At 30.7% G+C, this 17,893-nt stretch overlaps 3 protein-coding genes across 5 annotated transcripts in view; 2 read left to right on the top strand and 1 right to left on the bottom strand.

Annotated features, from left to right (window-relative positions):
- LOC108763044 (otoferlin) overlaps positions 1-10,167 on the top strand; it is a 41,467-nt gene extending 31,300 nt beyond the window's left edge. The window contains exons 17-28 of one of the 2 annotated variants that reach the window (XM_018510344.1): positions 1,080-1,130; positions 2,159-2,466; positions 2,958-3,319; positions 3,716-3,901; positions 4,352-5,084; positions 5,591-5,761; positions 6,766-6,935; positions 7,476-7,794; positions 8,030-8,228; positions 8,294-8,512; positions 9,720-9,820; positions 9,898-10,167. In XM_018510344.1, coding sequence (XP_018365846.1) covers positions 1,080-1,130; positions 2,159-2,466; positions 2,958-3,319; positions 3,716-3,901; positions 4,352-5,084; positions 5,591-5,761; positions 6,766-6,935; positions 7,476-7,794; positions 8,030-8,228; positions 8,294-8,512; positions 9,720-9,820; positions 9,898-10,078 — 3,000 coding nt within the window. In that variant the 3' untranslated portion in view covers positions 10,079-10,167. The remainder of the gene's footprint in view (positions 1-1,079; positions 1,131-2,158; positions 2,467-2,957; positions 3,320-3,715; positions 3,902-4,351; positions 5,085-5,590; positions 5,762-6,765; positions 6,936-7,475; positions 7,795-8,029; positions 8,229-8,293; positions 8,513-9,719; positions 9,821-9,897) is intronic. The other variant, XM_018510352.1, reaches the window with a different exon arrangement.
- Positions 10,168-10,398: 231 nt separating this feature from the next.
- Ns4 (Nucleostemin 4) lies at positions 10,399-14,904 on the bottom strand. The gene is made up of 6 exons (XM_018508850.1): positions 14,802-14,904; positions 12,672-12,985; positions 11,951-12,599; positions 11,383-11,805; positions 11,041-11,267; positions 10,399-10,443 (listed from the first exon to the last, which is right to left on the bottom strand). Exons 1-6 carry the CDS (start codon positions 14,890-14,892, stop codon positions 10,399-10,401), a joined length of 1,749 nt encoding a protein of 582 aa, XP_018364352.1. The 5' UTR covers positions 14,893-14,904.
- Positions 14,905-16,592: 1,688 nt separating this feature from the next.
- The window catches only part of LOC108763030 (SET and MYND domain-containing protein 4), a 3,587-nt gene continuing 2,286 nt past the window's right edge, over positions 16,593-17,893 (top strand). The window contains exons 1-4 of one of the 2 annotated variants that reach the window (XM_018510331.1): positions 16,593-16,736; positions 17,042-17,285; positions 17,474-17,654; positions 17,747-17,878. In XM_018510331.1, coding sequence (XP_018365833.1) covers positions 16,609-16,736; positions 17,042-17,285; positions 17,474-17,654; positions 17,747-17,878 — 685 coding nt within the window. In that variant the 5' untranslated portion in view covers positions 16,593-16,608. Of the gene's footprint in view, positions 16,737-17,041; positions 17,286-17,473; positions 17,655-17,746 lie in introns of both variants that reach the window. The other variant, XM_018510322.1, reaches the window with a different exon arrangement.

The raw sequence follows: 17,893 nt of genomic DNA, 5'->3' as shown, positions 1-17,893 counted from the left end.
TGAGGTCTAAATAATAGTGACTACATTATTGATAATATTACGTCATTTTAAATACTTGTAGTTTCCGAAATAAGTTTTATTTATATTATTTTTTCTTTTCATAATACGATTTTTAATTTAAAATTGGGATGCAGCGTAAACCGACATACCTGTCCGTAAAACGACATGAGCTAACTTCATCTTTATAATGTTGCTTTATAATGTCAAATAAGTCTATTGGAGCTGAAGGCAATTATGCATATATGAAACAATTTTAGAAAAACTATCGCGTTACATATTTGCATCTTGCAGAACAGCATAAAGTAAATATGCATATAATTCAATAAAAATGTTTTATAACGAAGTAAAATGATTCTGAAAAATCTTATATACATTCACTTATAGATACTTTATACAGATAATTCCTGTAAAAGAAAAAGAATAGGAATACGTAGTATTACTGCCTACTGTGTCAGTTTTAGAGCCAATTTTGTCAGACGCTCATTTTTGCATAACTTACGAAAAACTTAATTATTGCAAAATTGCTAACAGTATTATAAAAATTGCTTATACTATCTGACAGAAGACACTTTTTACTTTGTATTTATGTTTTTGAAGTCGTATTTTTACCTTTTGTTTAAGAAATATTGTCTAAAAACAAAGTGGTATGTCGGTATTGGTGACCTTCCTCTATTATCCTCATTCTTTCTATCTTAACATAATTTTTACGTATTATTTTTAAAGTGAAGTTTACTGTCTATTTGTTCAAAAGCTAATTATTTGAAATAATAATCACTTAGTGAATTTTTTATTGTATAGTAATCACGCATGTAATGTAATTATGCATTTAACAAATTCACTAAGTGATTATTATGTCGAGTAGTCGGATAGCTTTTGAACAAATAAATATGTAAATTTTATTTTATACGCGATTAATGTCCGAAATAAAAAATATTCAACGCATAAATCGATGAAAAATATGCAATTTTAATTATAAATTCAGATTCAATTTTTGATTACCATCGATTTGATGATACGGGCGTAAAACGTTACTAAAAAGAATGGTCGCTTCCATGATTTCGTAATCGTTTTTTTTACAGAGTCATATTGTAGCTATGGACATAACACTGCATGAGGGCTCTGCTTTGACAGTTTGTATAAAACATATTGACATTTATAGGATGCCAAATAACACAACGCACGTCACACGACACTCACATCGGAATTACACATAATATACGCTCGGCATGGCACTCAATATTTATATGTTAGGATATAGATAAACTTGCGCAATATCGAAATTCGCAAACTCGGAATTTCGAAGATTGCAAGTTTCCAAGTTGCGAAATTGCTGCGATAGTTGACGAAAAGTCACTTCTACCTACACAACCGCACAACCGCAAATGACGCATATGACTTCCCTTTACCGTACTTGGTTCCATGCTGTTGTGGTAAATAAATACATCTCTACCTATTAATATTTGTATTTTAGTCACAAAAATATATTCAGACAAATATACGTTGTTATTAGAAAGAAAATATATATCAATAAGAATATTTTTATAATAGTAAACATACATTAATTTCGGAAGAATATCTACAAACCTTTATTTGTCCGAAGAATTTATTGAAAGAATTTACGTTCATTATTTTATAGTTATTTCTTGTGTTGAAATTGTTTCTATTCCATAAAAGTGTTTATTACTGTGCAGTTTCTATAATTTAAATTCATAATCTAAGTTTCTTACAAACAATGATATAAAGAATTTCTTCATATCGTTATTTAACATAAATTTTATTGTAACGTATATATGTACTGTTGATTAATAAATATAAATTTCTTAAAAATTGATTATTTGTTATAAACATTAAATTAAAAAATTCGAATTTACTTTAATAATTTAAATAGTTTTATTTTAATTACTTTATAGAATAATTACTTTATAGAATTTGCAGAAATTATATTAAATATCTACTCCTCTCACAAATCCCAAGATTCACCATTTTGCACTTCTTCACAGTGCCTTGAATATTTTAATCATAATCAAATTTAAATCTGTTAAGTTAAATAATAAACGTTCTCCTTCACACAGTTTCCTCGCATTCTCGTAGAGAAGCCACACGGTTGATTAGTAAATTCTCCGTTTGAATACATAAAAATCTCTTTTTACGATTTCAGGGAAAATCGGAGTACATCGGTCGGGCGATTGCGCGACCTCATGTCAAACTTGCCTCCGAGTCTTACATTCCTCCGCAATATCCACCGTCTTTGGAATGGTATGATGTTAGCAGAGGAGCCTCAAGGGCTGGCGAACTTCTGGCGGTTTTCGAATTACTGGAATATCCCTCTACTAAAGATTACGGTTTCCCTACTTTGCCAGATCCCAAAGATTCCAGCTGCGGATCCCAAACTCCAGGATCCGGTCAAGATCAAGGCCCGATTCTTCCCGTGCCCGTCGGAATTCGACCTACTTTATCTAAATATCGGTACATTATTGATTTATTGTGGTTATTTATTTAAAAGTTTCTTGTATATTTTTTAATTTCTCAAATAGAAAACTTTTTAGAATTTTTTAGAAATACATAGTATATTAATAAATAAAATTATATTTTTTATTAAAAAATCCAATCGATATATATGTATAATAAATTAATCTATTATCAGATTTTTATTTGAAAAAAAAAATCTTTATTCTTTTAAATTATTTTTACATAATTAATTATGAACAATGCAAAATTGTTACAAAATTTTACATTGCAGTTATTAGACTTTTCATTATTATAGTTGTTAGACCTTTTGTTAAAAAAATACTGTACATATACATTATTTATATAAAAAAAATTTTTATAATTCAAGAATACTCATATTATTTTTTATATTCAAGAATATAAAGGATAATTAATTTATAGATAAATACCATAAATAAATAAATTAATGTATTGTCATGGCACTCTTAATTAATAACATTGATTTTTAGAATCGAAGTACTCTTTTGGGGGTTGCGAGATTTGAAAAGAATCCATTTACTAACAGTCGACAAGCCGCGCGTGGATGTTGAATGCGCTGGCCACATTCTCTATTCGTCTGTCATACCAAATGCGAAGAAAAATCCGAATTTCAACACACCAATTAAATTTCTGGAATTAGAGCTTCCTGAACAGGAACTTTATCGACCGCCATTGACCATAAGAGCGGTGGATTGTCGGAGTTTCGGTAGATATACCCTCGTCGGTACTCACACCATCAATTCAATTCACAAGTACATGTACTACCCTTTAACTAAAAGAGCAAAGGACGCTCAGGAAAGAAAGAAGAGTTTGTATCAGTTACAATGCACGGGTAAATATATAATTAATCGATTAATTGCAAGACCCTTTAAAACTGCTATAAAATTGCAATATAAATAGAATTTTACAAATAGAACAAACAAAGAATGTAAAACAATATTTATTTAAATAAATATAACACGGTTATATATATAAATTTTATTGGAATAATAACACGATTCTATTATTGAAGAATATGACGAAGATTCGTTTTAATTGTAATTTAAAAAAAGTAATGTCTTGTTTTAAAATAAATTACATTATTTATTATAATTATTTATTGAAATGTTAGAAATAAAAATTAAATTAATAGTTGATAAGTTGTATTAAAAAATAATTTGTTATTTGCAGATATTACATTTATATTTCTAGTGTTTTAGTTTCAAAACTTTATCTATTTATGCCGCAGCTCTTGATCCATCTAAATCGAAATTCCCACAAACGTCATTACTAGAATCGATGACTGACTTGGAAGCTAACAATGGAGATACCATCATCACTCTTGGATTCGAATTAGGATGTGGTCCTACGAAGAAAGATAAAACGGAGCAAAACTTACGTAGGAAACACAGTTTAGCTAATGATAACAACATAGGTGTGTTCAGAAAAATTGAATTTAATTAAAACGAAATGTATTTATTTAATTAAGGTAAAGATATCTATTTAAAACATTTTAGTAATTGTGAGGTGTAATATTATAATATCGTTAATGTTATAACAACATATAAAACACGGATTTCAATATATTATTTATTGCTTCAATTAATTAAATTACAATAATTTTACCAATGATCATTTTTTTAATACGATGAACTAATGGTAAAAGGATATATTTAAATTTATGCATATAAACATCTGTACTGTTATAAAATAAAATTATATTATACTATTAAGAGAGAAATTAGAAACTGTTGTATTAATGGATAAATCTATTTTCAATTTGTATCCTAATATCAACATTTTTCGTGAATTCTTTATTAATTAATGTCTAAGTTTAAATAATACACGATAAGTAAAGTATCTTTAAAACATGTTGCATTTTTAGGCGATTTAGGCTCATTAGAAAACGGAGATGGCTGCCAAGACTGGTGGACAAAGTACTTCGCGTCAGTGGAAGCAATGATCGAGGAAAACAAAGAACTGCGTAAGGAGAAATCCATATTTCAGAACCAACCAAATGGGACGTTGCCAATGCTCCTAGACGAAGCTGTCACGCAAAGTCAGTTGGCTTCCTCAGGCGACAAGAATTCCGGAATTAATTCCACAAAGAAACTGTTTGGTCTGAAATCACCAACGAATGCGGTAAAGTTTGTCTCGAGACTCAGTCCAAAGCAAACTCAACACAAGTACAACAAGACCGCCCTACTGAAGATATATCCAGGAGAACTGGAAGCGCAGCCCGAGTTCGAACAGTTTAAAGAGTGGTTGCATACTTTCGAACTGTATCGAGGTAAAAAGACTGGTGACGAGACCGAAGACGAATCAAGGATTGTCGGCAGCTTCAAGGGCGCGCTGAAGGTGTACAAGTGGCCCCTGCCGAAGGATCTAGTAGATCACACTGTAATGGGTTTCGATCCGCAGTACGGATTCTTCCAGGGTGTCCCATCGAATGAGCCTATCCATGTCCTAGTACGGGTGTACGTCGTCAAAGCTAATGATCTTCATCCTTGCGATCTAAATGGAAAAGCGGATCCTTATGTGGTCTTACAATTGGGAGGCAAAAGGATCAGCGATAAAGAGAATTACGTGTCGAAACAACTGAATCCTGTCTTTGGAAAGTATGTTTTTGTGTGCATAGCATTACAATGGTCGCATAATTTTTTTGCAATTATAGAGGAATTCTAATAGTATTGAGACTTGGTTTAAACTCTCAGGAAAATTATCTGTCTGTTAAAGTTTTGAATTCAATAAATTATGTATGTATACTATTCTATACACAGCAGATTAAAAATTATATTTTTCGCGTATCTTAATATCATATTATTTTTTATATTTTTATATTTTACAAATGCTTTTTTAGAAGAAAATTATGACTTGCAAAAGCATAAACTTTGTAAAAATGCTTCTGATTACTCCTTTCATTTTTTTTTGTGAATTTTTATACTTAAAAGTTGAAACAGGGCCCCTATTCTTGAAAAGTATCGCATACGAAAAACTAGGGAAATGCCATAATATATATAACGCATACTATAGTATTTCCCTAGTTTTTCGTAATGCGATACTTTTCAAGAATAGGGGCCCAATTTCTGTGCATTTTGATTCCAATTAAAAATTTCTTTTCAAGATGTTTCGAGATCGAAGCAACATTTCCGCAGGACTCTTTGCTGACGGTGCAAGTCCTGGATTGGGACTTGGTCGGAACAGACGATATGATCGGCGAGACCAAGATCGACCTGGAAAACCGCTTCTACAGTAGACATCGAGCTACATGCGGACTCGCGAAGAAATACGACGAGTAAGTTTATATATACAAAGTATTTCTTAGTTAAACCATCAAACTTAAAAAATATGAATTTAGAAACTTAAAACAAACAAAAATTACCTCTGAAAGTTTATTCGCAAACAAGATATATTAACTTCTTAAGTTACTATAGGAATAAATAATATCGAAATAATTTAAGTTTATTCCCTTTATTCCTTTACAGTAATCAAAATGTTATTATTAAATTACATTTATTACTGTGTTATTATTATTATTATATTCAAAATAATAGCTTCCAGCTCTAAGATAAGCATTGCATTGCAGCTATCGATGAGAGAACAAGTAGCTGATTAACACTGTGCGTCTGTAATTTCTTCGCATGTTTGCTATATCCTCCGTTTCAATAATTGCAGGCATTTAAGAGGCATACACTTTTTGTTTCAAAGTAAACATAATCAGTTCAATAATTTATACTATAACAAGTCAATATCTTTTTTGAACGAAGTTTTTGCGAGCAAACTCAAAATAAAAAGCTTTATTTGTTTCACGATTTAAAATTTTTAAGTTTAGCGATCTAATCCGGATTGCACCTTGTATAATGAATAGCATTATATTACGATGATAAATGAGATCTTTTCCCGCAATGAAATAAATCGTGTCACGCAATTCGGTAATTTAACAACAGAACAACTTTATCACATCAGTAGTAATTATTTATCTAAAATTAGCGATTCCATGACTTTTAATAAGGGTTAATAACTAGTTTTTCATCGTAATTTCTTTTGTTTAACACACATTTACGCTAAAACCATTTTCTTAAGAACTACATTATACACTGTACACTATAATTGTCTACTTGCTGATTTGTAGCTACTACACATTAACACATATCACTTTTAGACTTTGCGTTGTGTGTGTGTTGTGTGTGTGTGAAAAATATATTTTACCTTCTAGACTAATATATCGGATAACAGAAGCAAAAATGCGAGAACGCAATTCCGATGCACGAAGTTGATTAGACGTTATTTCTGTTCCAGATCTGGCTATAATAAATGGAGAGATGCGATGAAACCGACTCAAATACTCTTGAAGCTTTGCAAAGATGGTAAAATCGATGGGCCGATATATTCTCACGGTCGTGTTACAATCGGTAGAAAAACTTTCTCCCTTTCAAACGAGGAAATGGAATTTTATGTACATACAAAGGGTACGTGAAAAGATCGAAATGCAAAAATACATAATCAATACTTCAGTATTTGAATATATGTTATATACATATATTGTAAAATAGAAGGTAACTTTGGTTTAATCGAGATAAGTTTGGCCCAAATTTAAAAAAATGCCTACACAACACGGATCTAAAATTGGGACATAAGATAAAAAATGTCTTAAGATGTTTATGTCAATAGATTTTGACATGCTGTCTGGTAATATCAAAATATGGGCCAAAGTTATCCTATTCTACAGTATATTTTGATTTATTATACATATATCTACACAAATATTATTTAACAATTATTTATATATAATTAAATTTTATTTAATTACAATAGTCGAAAAAAGTTAATAATAATTACATAAAGAAAAAATACATATGAAATAAATTTATATAAATAGATAAATTGTATAACATAAAATATAATTTAATATAATATGTCTAATATAAGAGGATTTATGTTCTTGATGCAGCGTTGACTTAAACATCACATAAATTACATATATCACATAAAAGATTATTTTCTTTTAGGAATGGAAGAACATCTCGCCTTAGCCGTTCTTCATCAATGGAACGCTTTTCCGCGAATAGGTTGTGCCTTGGCACCTGAGCATGTGGAGACCCGACCTCTCTATAATCCCGAAAAACCAGGTATTGAACAGGGAAAATTGGAAATGTGGGTGGACATGTTTCCAATGGACATGCCCTCACCGGGACCATCCATCGACATTTCACCGAGAAAGCCCAAGAGCTATGAATTGAGAGTAATCATGTGGAATACAGACGACGTCGTCTTGGAAGACGACGCATTCTTCACCGGCGAGAAGATGAGCGACATTTATGTAAAAGGGTGAATACAGATTTCTAAGGAAAATAAATTTTTCATCAACGTTTTTCATATATAATTGGATCAAAAGAATGATATTAATCTTAATTATTATTGATAATAATGAATAAAATGTAATTTCTCTCAACTACGAAATATTTCTCTAACAATTGTTTAATCAAATACGTTACTTTGTTTAAAATTTTATTTAATTTTTTATAATAATTATATTGCATATCATTTTAACGTTACTTAATAGATGGCTAAAGGGACCGGAGGATTGTCAATCCACCGATATTCATTATCGATCATTAACCGGCGAAGGAAACTTTAACTGGCGCTTTATATTTCCATTCGATTATCTGGTAGCGGAAGAAAAGATCGTTATTAATCGTAAAGAAAGCCTATTTAGCTGGGACGAAACCGAATGTAAAATACCAGCACGCCTAGAATTACAGGTAATGTAATTAAATGATACTTTCGATCTCGTTCCGATAGATAAAAATAATGACGCTTTCTGCAGGTCTGGGATGCAGATCATTTCTCAGCAGATGATTTCTTGGGCGCAATAACACTCGATCTCAATCGATTTCCCCGAGGAGCAAAAAATAGTAAGCTCTGCTCGTTAAGCATGCTAAAAACAGACGGATCTGTGCCAACGGTTAACATTTTCAAGCAAAAACGTATAAAGGGATGGTGGCCGTTTTATGTGAAGAAAGAGAATGAAGACATGGAGCTGACGGTAAAAAGATATCACTAAGTATAAATATAAAATGTTAAATATAGAGTGAGCAAAAAGTATCGAACTGGGTAAATATCTCGAAAACAAGGCATTTGAGAAATAAAATATTTCTTATTAATAATTGTACAGTTTTACTAAACGGCAATATATCCATCTGATCTTGAACGTAAGTATGAAGAAGCTTTCAAAGGCAATTAAAAATTTTAAATTGAAATTCCTATTTTTGATTCAATATTCTTATAATTAAGTTCAGATCTTTTTGAAATACCATGATAAAACTTTTTTTGGTTAAATATTTTTGAATTATAAATAAGTTCCCATATGGAAAGGAACTATTTGTTAAAAAATATGAATTATTCAGAATTATTCAGAGAACTATTAATGTCGTGTAGTGTTAAAGGACATTATATTATTCAGTACTATTGAAATATGTAGTTTACTATTGGAAATTGAATAGTAACTATAGAAATAAAAATCTGAATAGTTCTCAATACTTCTCAATAGTTCCTTTCCATACAGGATAATAGATTCAGGTATCGCTGGCACTAGTATTATTCAAAGGATCAGCTGGACAGCTTTGAGACCTTGAGTTCGACGTGCGTCAATCCATATATATATCATCTTGAAAAGTATTTAATGAAAGAGTTAGCTTTGAAAAGAAAGGTAGTTTTGAATGGTTTTGATGTATGGGTTGACTACGGCAAACTCAAATTTGTCGAAAATCCGTCTTATTTTCAATCTTTTGTAAATTCAAAAGGTTTTAACTATCGGTCCGATGGTCAGACTTTTATACACAGTGCTAGCAATACCTGAATAGATCGAAAAGTCTTTAATCAAAAGAAGTTTTATTGTAATGTTTTAAAAAGGTTTTAATGTACACCACAATAATATTGGATAAAAAGTAAGAATTTTCATTATAAATTTTTAAGTTGGCGCTTTGAGAACGTTTACATACATGCATTCAAGTTTAAATAGATTTTGCCATTTGATAAAATTACAACTTTTATATGAAACTATTTTTTCTCAAATACCTTATTTTCGAAATATTTAGCCGGACCGATATTTTTTACTTAGTATGTTATGTATTTATATAAAAAATAGCAACCTTTTAATTTTTTACTTAAAAATATATTAAATTTGTATTTTTATTAGTATTTTATATTAATTTACATATATCATCAGATTTATGCTTTATTACTTTGTGCAGGGCAAGGTCGAAGCCGAGATACATTTGCTCACAAAAGAGGAAGCAGAAAAAAATCCTGCTGGTTTTGGCAGAAATGAACCTGATCCACTGGATAAGCCAAAGTTAGTATAACACAACAATATCCTTCTTTTTTTATGTTTATGACGTTAATTTTTTCATATTTTTAATTCTTTTGCAGTCGACCGGATGCATCCTTCATGTGGTTCCTCAATCCACTAAAGTCCATCAAGTATATAGTTTGGCACAACTATAAATGGGCAATACTGAAAGCCATAATTGCGATTGGATTAATCATACTTCTGCTTTTATTCTTTTATGCAATACCAGGTTATTCTGTGAAAAAGATCTTGGGAGCTTAAATGCTGTTCATCGTAATGTATAATTGTTGTTTTAGAAAACAATTGACGATTTAAAAATGTAGTTACAAAGCTATATTGTTACATTACACAATCGATGTAAATTAGCGTTTTATTAGATTAATTTCTCTAATTTGATCTTAATTATTGGTTTGTAAAAATTAGAATTCTTTTATAGTGGCAAAATAGAAGTTATAATGAATTTCAATAGAATTAAAAAATACATACAGGGTATTTCTGAGCAACTCATATAAAAATCATAATTAAGAAATACCTTGTTTAAAATACCAAAGTAAATAAAATATTTTTCGAAGAAATAGAAGTCATGTATCTTGCAGTTTCATGTTAGGCATGCAAATGTTAGGGCACTAGAAATTATATTTTACGTATGAATGTTGTAGATAAATTGTATGAAGTACCGATTTATGACCATTTTTTAAATAATTCATATTACTTCGTTTCTGAAGAAGTCTTAATAATTAATGTAATTTTTTTTATCCTTGATCAGTTTATAGTGGACCAAAATAACAAATTAATCAGAATAATTGCAAATTAGGACCACATTGTAAATAATTCAGATTACACACAGTGACCTTAAAAAAATATATTAAAAAATGAGAAAAATATAGCAATTAGCAACATAGTCGCTTGTACAAAATAATATATTTTTACTCGTAAAATATTCTGTATCATAAGGTGCGATTCACTTAACGCTGCAAATGCTTCGTTGAGCAATCAGAAAGAATTTTACGAATTGATCAATCAAAAAATATTTCGAAGCATTTGCAGCGTAAGTGGATCGTACCCATAGTGACGACTGTGTTTCGCGGGCGAAAACACAGGAAAATCATTCTTTATCATCAAATTGCTCATTATATATTAAGAAACAATTGTGTGTGTAAAAAAAAGAGGTAAATAAAATATCTGAGCAAGATATAATATAATAAACTATTTTATTATTCAGCAGATAACAATGAAAATTTATTAGCTATAAGCGGTACATCGTTTTCCTCATTTGACGATTCCGTAGATTTATCATTCGCTACACTTATAGAAGATTCCGTCAGTCTTTCGTCATCACTTTCTTCATCTTCAGAAGACATATCTTCGGTTGGTGTACCGAAGTTATCACCTTTATTCCTAGCTTGAATCCATCGTACTGTCTCAACATCTACGTGATTTTCCCATTTTTCTAAAAAAAAAAAATTTACGTTGTTTGAGAATACATGTTATACATAGTTGTTTAAACAATTTTTTCACAGACAAATAATCTTATCTGTGTATGATAAGACAGAATAAAGTAATACTTTTATCAATGGTCCAATTCGGTGGATATATATACAAACAAATTTTTCCTTCTAATGCCATTCGTAACAATGAATTTGCTGCCCTATATGTATCCAATCTAGCTGCTCGTGCTGTCTTGAAATCTCTTTTAATAGCCCAACCATCGCAGATGTCCATGGCGGACCACGTGTCATCATTCTCCGGATGTGGAATCTTTAATAATTTCGGTAGATTCACTCTTTCGGCTAGAAATTGTACAACAGTATATGGTTCTCTGACTTGAGCAATCGGGAATGAACCCATTAGTATTTGTAATTCTTTGGGCACGGTCGAAGGAAAGACCAAACCGGGACAATCGCACAAACACACAGTCTTTGTAAGATAAATAGTCTGAAAATGCTTAGTATGACCAGGAGTACGAGACACGCTCACGACTTTCTTGCCTGTAAAATAAAATATTAGATGATGAAAATCAAATGACATTAAATATGGAATATAAAAATTTAAGAAATCACTATTTAATTAATCATTTAACAAATGATTAATTATATAATGCAATCGTATAATCAAATAATCTTGCTTTTTTACCCATCAATGCATTCATCAAAGAGGACTTTCCAACATTCGGCGTTCCAATACACCCAATAGTCAGAACTCCATTTTTGTATTTTTCATGTTCAAAGTAAGTGGTATCCTCCTTCTCAACTGTTACATTATCCTCGTGATTTATGTCATCTAAATCGTATTCGGAATGCATTTCCTCTTGAATCTTCTCATACCAAGAACTTAGATTGACTTGATCCCCAACAATATCTTTACAAGCTTCCAGCAACTTCTGCGCTCCTTCCGCGGCCATTCTCAATTTTCCCTTGCGACGTCTTTTCTTTATACCCTCCTCCTTATTGTTTGTACTACCGTGAAGATTGTAAGTGGGATACGATGTGAACATTAAAATGTGTAATTTTGGATATTGATTACGAAAATATTCTTTCCAAGCCACTACTAACGCTGGAGGTGCTAGATCAACCTTGTTTAATATCAAAATCATATCTTTCTTCAATTTCTTCGTCACATAGTCGTATAAATACGGAGGAAACATTAGAACGGGATATCTGATATCGACAATAATTAATAAAATATCTGACATTTCTAGAACCCTCCATAGTTGTCGCCAAGTTTCTAAATTCAATTCAAAGTAACTCGAACTATCTAATTCCTCCATGCTGTCTAAGTAATCCTAAATACAAAGAATTATTAGTCCGTAACATGATAAGCCAGAATTTTGTTTAGTATAGTCATAATTACATACTTTAAAATATCTCTGTTCTCTCATCTCCAATTGCTCCTTTGTCATATTAAAATCCCATGGAGGTCGCTTTGGTATGTCAATCCCAGGCGGAAAATAATTATCGGAAATTTCTTGATCCTTGAGACTTGCGGGTTCGATACTTTTAAAGGCTCGTTCCTTGCGTTTTCGCAATTTTTCCTTGGACTCTTGAAAGAATTGTAGTGCATATTTATTCCTCGAAGATTTATTATCTCTTGGTTGTTCATTTATCTTTATCACTTGTCTCTTATCAACGTTGTTTTCACTGCTGCAGCTTTCATCACCATCTGAGTTTACTGTTAATTGAAACATATTTTTGTAACAATAATCCTTCACAAATATTAATAAATTACTGATAAAATAACTATAAATTGCAATTTTATATATATATATATATATACATATAAACTTTTAAAAATAATGCGAATCAGATAGCATAGATTACACTGATGCTTTATCCACCCGCTTTATTTTTAATTTATTTTTTGTGGCCGAATGACTCATCGCCAAAAATATAAAATCATATTTTCTATTTTATGGAAATTATCAAAATAATGACATTATGCGAAACAGTTTAACAGTTTCATTTAAGATACATATTAAAACCTTCAAGAATTTATATTTAAAAATGTAGCTTATATTTCATAAATAAATAACATGTTTTTAGAATAATTGATTTTTAGAAATTATCGAAGTGAATCATTCCGGTAGTTATTTTTATACAAAGTGTATAGTCATGTAAAAACAATCATCAAAATAAATAACTGGAATAAAAAAATAAATAAAAAAATTTATATTAATATTACTATAAATAAATTTTATATATAGTGTATGTACACATACACACTTATAACTTCTATCATTTTTATCTGTGTTTACTTTATATACATACTTTAATAATATATATGACAAATTGTTTACGTAACATAATAAATAATATAATTTAAATAATATTTATTTTATATGCATATATAAATGTACATATTATATATACACATGTATATGTACATATATATATATATATATATATATGCATAAAAAAAAAATGTTATTTAATCGATATGATTATTATGTTACTTAAATCAAATATGCGCTATATCGAAATAAATATTATGCCCACAAGATTTTGTTTATATCTGAAAATGGTTCTCAGATTAAGAAAGAATGAGTATCAGTGTTATATACAACATTCCAGCAACAGATGCTTTCCTTTTCGACATAAATGTGATTCTATTATTCAATGGAATTCAATGAATAGCAAAGATCCTAGACATGCATGCCTAAAGGAGACATTTTAAAGATTACAAAGATCTCTTCTAAACAATGCGTATCGTTTGGGCAGAACGACAAATATCCTTTGTTAAATATCCTAAAGAGAAAGTAGTCAAAGACAGAATTATGTGTCAATTCGAGTCACTAAATAAAAAACACCCAATATTGCAACAATACATCTCAAAAATAGACAGTGTATGACGAAATTTATCATTAAGGTTTTTGAAGGAAAGTTATATAAATTTGAGAATAATAAGCTTAGATAAATAATGTTGGGAAAAAATATTGATATTTTTATTTGAGTTATTTAGAAAAAAAGCTTATGAAAAGATTTATTACTCATGGCTAAAAACCCATCAACTATGAGAATAATTGGAAAAATCTCTTTTGAAAAGCCATTACACAGTATTGAAACATGAAACAGTAGCTACGTTAGTAGAAAAAGTTTGCAAGTATCATAAAATTTTTAAATATAAATACTCGTATTTTTTCACTAAATTTAAATATATTCTTTAAAATCTTTAGAGTAGAATCTCATTCTAAAGAATGAAAATTGAGTCAGCTTGGAAAAGAGTAGCTCAATTTTCAAAGTGAGATTTCATTCTTTAAAATAAAATTCACTATAAAAGTTTTAGAACACTTAAATCAATCATTAAAGAATCTTACAACAGTTACAAAGCTGTTTCTTTTCTTAATGTAAACACATTACATTTTTAAGCAAAAAAAGAAAAAAAAATGTAATAAAATAATAAATTATAATAAATCTCACTTAACGATAAGATTAAAAAAACAGACCTCTTAATAAAACTTTGTTAAAATTTTTATAATTAATACACATACCAAGCAAAGTTCGCTGTCGTTGTTTTTTAGCTTGCATTTGTTGCTTTTTTGCTTTTCCGCTGAACGGAACTTTTCTCCTTCCCTGAGGCATATTTTTGTAGTTTCAAGTTCGTTTTCCTTTATCACTATTATCACAGATCTGTCACTAACAATTCGTAGTTTATTTATAAAAATTATTATGTTTAATTCGTCAAAGTTCAGAACCACTGTACATACACCACTGTACGCTGGCACTTCGTTCTTGCAGCGTGTCGAAACGCTGAATGAATACTATTGCGAATCCGCGTTGTCCGTATTCAACGAGACGAGGATTTATATACGATGCAGAACAGCTGATCGGTTAACCATTAACGCCATCTGAGACTGTTTTCGAGACCACGCGCACAAGTATATTCGGACGGAATTAGCCAAAGTGTGGCCACATGGAGTATGAAAATTGGAGAAATCGTAATGACTCTTGCGTTGATCGTATCACCGACTAGATATGTGTTAACGTGTGCAGATCATTGTGTACAATAACGTTGTTCAAAGCCGCTTCACGAAGTACGCACGTTTCACATCATCCTCCCATTTCTACCTATTTCCCACTTTCCAGCTCCCCGGTGTCCCCACTTTCCGGTGCTCCTACTCTTGTGTTTGTATCGTATGCACGTATATGCGTTTTCTCTCACGCTGTACATAAAATGTACATATATGCATCGTATTTTTCCACCATGAATTTGAGAGGGGATCCAAATTTGAAACCAAGCATCAAATGAATGCGACTGCGGTTGAAATTTCGCTACAAATGCTTTAAAGTGTTTGATGGACCAATCAGAAGAAAGAATTTTACAAAGTGACCGATTAAAAAAACGCTTCAAAGCGTTTGTAGCATCGCGTTGATCGTATCATCGGCGAGATATTATTATAAAGACAGGCGAATTTCGTGAATATCAATAGGGCGGATGGGGATATAGGAGAAAGATGATATTATCGACAATTGATACAAATTTGCGATTACTAACATAAATATTCCGATAATACATTATTGAATTTATGATTTTTTATTATATAAATACAGCATAAATAAGTATGCATAATTTTAACGCTATATCTTATATATTGTAAAATTACAATTTTTTTTTCTCTACAGTTATCTCCATATTGACAATCAAACTTAGCTGATAACGTTAAATTCAGTTTTAAATAAAAATAAGTATTATTAAATTTTAAACATATATACGTGTCTACGAAATTAATAAATCATGAAATTAGTACTATATTTCCAATTTCTTACTTACTCTTAAATCATTTGAATTTTAACAGTCACGCGAACTTCCGCAAGTCCGGCCGTTTTTAATAGTACCATTAGTGTCTCGTCCGTGATTGTACCTTTGCGTCCTTGTTAGCTTACCAGGTAAGACCGACTGTATTTTGCGCATTTCATGTATAGCAGCTTTTAGTGCACTAATCTTCTATGACATTCTATGTAATGCAAGTGACTGAGTTTACTTACATAATGTCACTGTATATCAACGTCGAACTGTACCGAACGCATTAAACACAGCATTACATTACGCAGTAGGTACGCAGTACGCAGTGGCGCAGTACGTTGGATTTGGAGATTTCCCTCACCCTTCCTCAGCCCCGCTGCCCTTAGCAACTTCCAGCTGCTTGCAGCAACTTCTGTCGTCACAGTCGTCGTCACAAGTAATTTCAACTCACTCTTGTCTGTTCTTGTTGATTCCTGCCCAATGCCCATATTCTAGTCCATTCCTGCCTCGTCTTTACTTGCGATCGTTTTTCGAGCTACGTTTTCACAACCGAGATGGACTGGTATAAGGTCACCGATACTTTGAACTGCATGCTGAAGCCTTCTCGAATTAATGACGAGATAAGGAACATGAAATACGAAAACGAGTTAATATCTCGTTTATTGCACAATCAAGAGGTTATGTGAGTATGATCGCACAATTAAAGTTTACATGTCGCTCAGGGAGAGCTTTTCGTTATCCCGACTTTCGAAATAGTTTCTTCTTTTTCCTAATTCTAGCAAAATGGTGAAAAGTTTATATATTAATTTGTTTCTCAAATGAAATTTCACCCATCCTATGTTTTTAATTAGTTACTTTTAATTAACTGTAATATATGTGTTTGTCTATTAATATGTGAGTTAAATTTTAGCAATAAACAAAATTAATTTTAATTAATGGGAATATATACACTCTGAGTTATATTGTTTTCTTTTAATTGGGATGCAGGAAATTTGTGTCCTACTGGCTGAAAAATTTGTATAGCACAAAAAATGAGAGGAAACAACAGAAGAACTTGGTAAAATCAACAGCTTTCAAGTTATCTGGGAACAAAGAGTTTCAATCGAAAAAATATGCAGCGTCACTCGAATCATATACAAATAGTGCGATATATGCTCCTTCTAGTAGTATAAATTTGTCAATAGCAATTGCAAATAGATCAGCCTCTCTATTCTACATGGACAGATGGCAGGTAAATAAAAAGCTAGTGTGAACTACATTAGAATATTTTGGCTTTTTTATAACCATTTATTTTTCTTTTTTCTTTTTATAATTCATTTTATTTATAGTAACAAATTCTATATTATCTATTCTATTTGCAAGTATTATTTAGTATTATAAGTTGTTTATATAAGTGTTATTAACTTTGATAATACAAAGGATTGCATCAATGATATCAATTTGGCGATTAAATTGGGTTATCCTGAGAATTTACGTTACAAACTACATCTACGTGCAGCTCAGTGTTACCTAAAATTAGGTAATAAAACATCAGCTGTTGAAACTGTCTTACAAATGCATAACATACCGAATGAGCCTAATATATCAAATGAAACAAAAGGCAAGTATCTACTTTGCATATTCAAGTTTGAGAAGAAAATGATTTAGATATATTTTTATGTTTTTTATATAATCAATTATTGAAATTTTTAGAGCAATTACAAAAGCAAATAAATGACATAATGTCGAAAATATCATGTATGGAAGAAAATGCAGATAGTACTACAGATACTGCAGAATTTCCCTCATTACCTGAAGTCGCATTTGGTGAAAACCCTAATTTTCGGTTTGCATCGGCAG

Source organism: Trachymyrmex cornetzi, unplaced genomic scaffold, assembly GCF_001594075.2.
Source record: "Trachymyrmex cornetzi isolate Tcor2-1 unplaced genomic scaffold, Tcor1.1 scaffold11, whole genome shotgun sequence".
NCBI classification, from domain to species: Eukaryota; Metazoa; Arthropoda; class Insecta; order Hymenoptera; family Formicidae; genus Trachymyrmex; species Trachymyrmex cornetzi.
This window is presented reverse-complemented; position numbering and strand designations above follow the sequence as displayed.

What these genes read in the sequence shown, in the direction of transcription:
- Ns4 (XM_018508850.1), bottom strand. Translation starts at nt 14,892, where the DNA reads ATGCCTCAGGGAAGGAGAAAAGTTCCGTTCAGCGGAAAAGCAAAAAAG. An exon ending in GAGAACAGAGATATTTTAAA is followed by an intron (nt 12,600 to 12,671) that starts GTATGTAATTAT and finishes CTTTGTATTTAG; the next exon opens with GATTACTTAGACAGCATGGA. An exon ending in TTTGATGAATGCATTGATGG is followed by an intron (nt 11,806 to 11,950) that starts GTAAAAAAGCAA and finishes TTTATTTTACAG; the next exon opens with GCAAGAAAGTCGTGAGCGTG.